The 2,500-nt window shown below is 49.5% G+C and overlaps 1 protein-coding gene across 3 annotated transcripts in view; it reads right to left on the reverse strand.

The window, feature by feature from the left end:
• Nucleotides 1-2,500, reverse strand: part of abca4b (ATP-binding cassette, sub-family A (ABC1), member 4b) — a 32,841-nt gene that overhangs the window by 15,243 nt on the left and 15,098 nt on the right. The window contains exons 25-28 of one of the 3 annotated variants that reach the window (XM_062987973.1): nt 2,407-2,500; nt 2,265-2,319; nt 286-342; nt 1-76 (exon numbers count right to left, since the gene is read on the reverse strand). The exon at nt 1-76 is cut by the window's left edge and continues 88 nt beyond it; the exon at nt 2,407-2,500 is cut by the window's right edge and continues 112 nt beyond it. In XM_062987973.1, coding sequence (XP_062844043.1) covers nt 1-76; nt 286-342; nt 2,265-2,319; nt 2,407-2,500 — 282 coding nt within the window. Of the gene's footprint in view, nt 80-261; nt 343-2,264; nt 2,320-2,406 lie in introns of all 3 variants that reach the window. The other 2 variants (XM_062987972.1, XM_062987971.1) reach the window with 2 other exon arrangements.

Below are 2,500 nucleotides of genomic sequence, written 5' to 3' on the forward strand. Positions count from 1 at the left end.
CCTTTGATCTGTCTGGTTGCTCTCCCAGCTCTGCTGTCCGGTTCCTCTCGGGTTCCTACACCGTTCTCCTGAAAACCTTCTGCAGTGAAGAGGAGGAACTCATCAGGGATTAAAGATCCAGGGACACAGACGAGGTTCTAACAAAGTCATGACTGTGATGACCTCCTCATAGCGCTAAGCTAAAGCAAAGCACCTCAGATGTTAGCGATAGCTGCTCGCGGCCGCTAAGCAAAGCAAACGTTTTTAATTCTGATGTTTCACCTGGAGGAGCCACAGTGTTCTTACTGCCTCTGTCCTTCAGAACGCTGCTGTAGCTCCGTCTCTGCTGCAGCATCCACTGCTCTGAGGAGCCATTACACACAACACCATCAAACACCAGCCACACACACACACCATCAAACACCAGCCACACACACACACACACCATCAAACACCATCAAACACCAGCCACACACACACACCATCAAACACCATCAAACACCAGCCACACACACACACCATCAAACACCAGCCACACACACACACACCATCAAACACCAGCCACACAAACACACACCATCAAACACCAGCCACACACACACACACACACACACCATCAAACACCAGCCACACACACACACCATCAAACACCAGCCACACACACACACACACACACCATCAAACACCAGCCACACTCACACACACCATCAAACACCATCAAACACCAGCCACACACACACACCATCAAACACCATCAAACACCAGCCACACACACACACACCATCAAACACCAGCCACACAAACACACACCATCAAACACCAGCCACACACACACACACACACCATCAAACACCAGCCACACTCACACACACCATCAAACACCATCAAACACCAGCCACACACACACACCATCAAACACCATCAAACACCAGCCACACACACACCATCAAACACCAGCCACACACACACACCATCAAACACCAGCCACACACACACACACACACACACACCATCAAACACCAGCCACACAAACACACCATCAAACACCAGCCACACACACACACACACACACACACCATCAAACACCAGCCACACACACACACACACCATCAAACACCAGCCACACACACACACACCATCAAACACCAGCCACACTCACACACACCATCAAACAGCATCAAACACCAGCCACACACACACACACACACACACCATCAAACACCAGCCACACACACACACACCATCAAACACCAGCCACACACACACCATCAAACACCAGCCACACACACACACACACCATCAAACACCAGCCACACACACACACACACCATCAAACACCAGCCACACACACACACACACACACCATCAAACACCATAAAACACCAGCCACACACACACACACCATCAAACACCAGCCACACACACACACACACCATCAAACACCAGCCACACACACACACACACCATCAAACACCAGCCACACACACACACACACCATCAAACACCAGCCACACTCACACACACCATCAAACACCATCAAACACCAGCCACACACACACACACCATCAAACACCATCAAACACCAGCCACACACACACACCATAAAACACCAGCCACACACACACACACACCATCAAACACCAGCCACACACACACACACCATCAAACACCAGCCACACACACACACACACACACCATCAAACACCAGCCACACACACACACACACACCATCAAACACCAGCCACACACACACACACACACACCATCAAACACCAGCCACACTCACACACACACACCATCAAACACCAGCCACACACACACACACACACACCATCAAACACCATCCACACAGACGCTACCCTGAGAAGCTTCTGTAATCTGTGTAATCTAACAGCGATCTGCACTCACACTGCATCATTCACATTCAATCTACTAAAGCTGCAGCTCATCACACAGGCTGCACCTGCTTCCTCCAGCTACCTGCTCTCTGATTACAGCACAGAGTTTAAAACCTGCTCAGAGAACACAGATACGCTACATAACCAAAAGTATGTGGACGCCTGACCATGAGATCACTGGACATCCTGTTCCAAAACCATGGGTATAAATACTGAGCACCTCAACTTTTATAGGAAGGTCGTCCACAAAATTTTGGAACGTGTCTGTGGAATTTCAGTCACAGAGCTCGTGTTAGTTCCTCCAGCAGACAGTAGGTGTCGCAACTGATTATTAAATGATTAGATGTATGGCGCTCTAAAATGATGAAGTAGAGCAGAAACTCTCACCCGGGTTGTTGGTCCCGTTGGAAGCGTCTCCGTCTGCGGTGACCTTCAGGAAGATCTGAGAGAGACCATCATGCACTTCAGTTCCTTCAGCACTGGAGTAAAGCTCATGAGAACGTATACATAAATACTGATGCTGCTCTACCTCCTCCAGTGAAGTATCTGAGATCCCAAAGCTGCTCAGGCCCATGTCTCCCAGCGTCTCCTCCAGCTCTCGGAACAAACTGGCATAAGAACGA

This window comes from Trichomycterus rosablanca, chromosome 25 (genome assembly GCF_030014385.1).
Source record: "Trichomycterus rosablanca isolate fTriRos1 chromosome 25, fTriRos1.hap1, whole genome shotgun sequence".
In the NCBI taxonomy this organism is placed as follows: domain Eukaryota; kingdom Metazoa; phylum Chordata; class Actinopteri; order Siluriformes; family Trichomycteridae; genus Trichomycterus; species Trichomycterus rosablanca.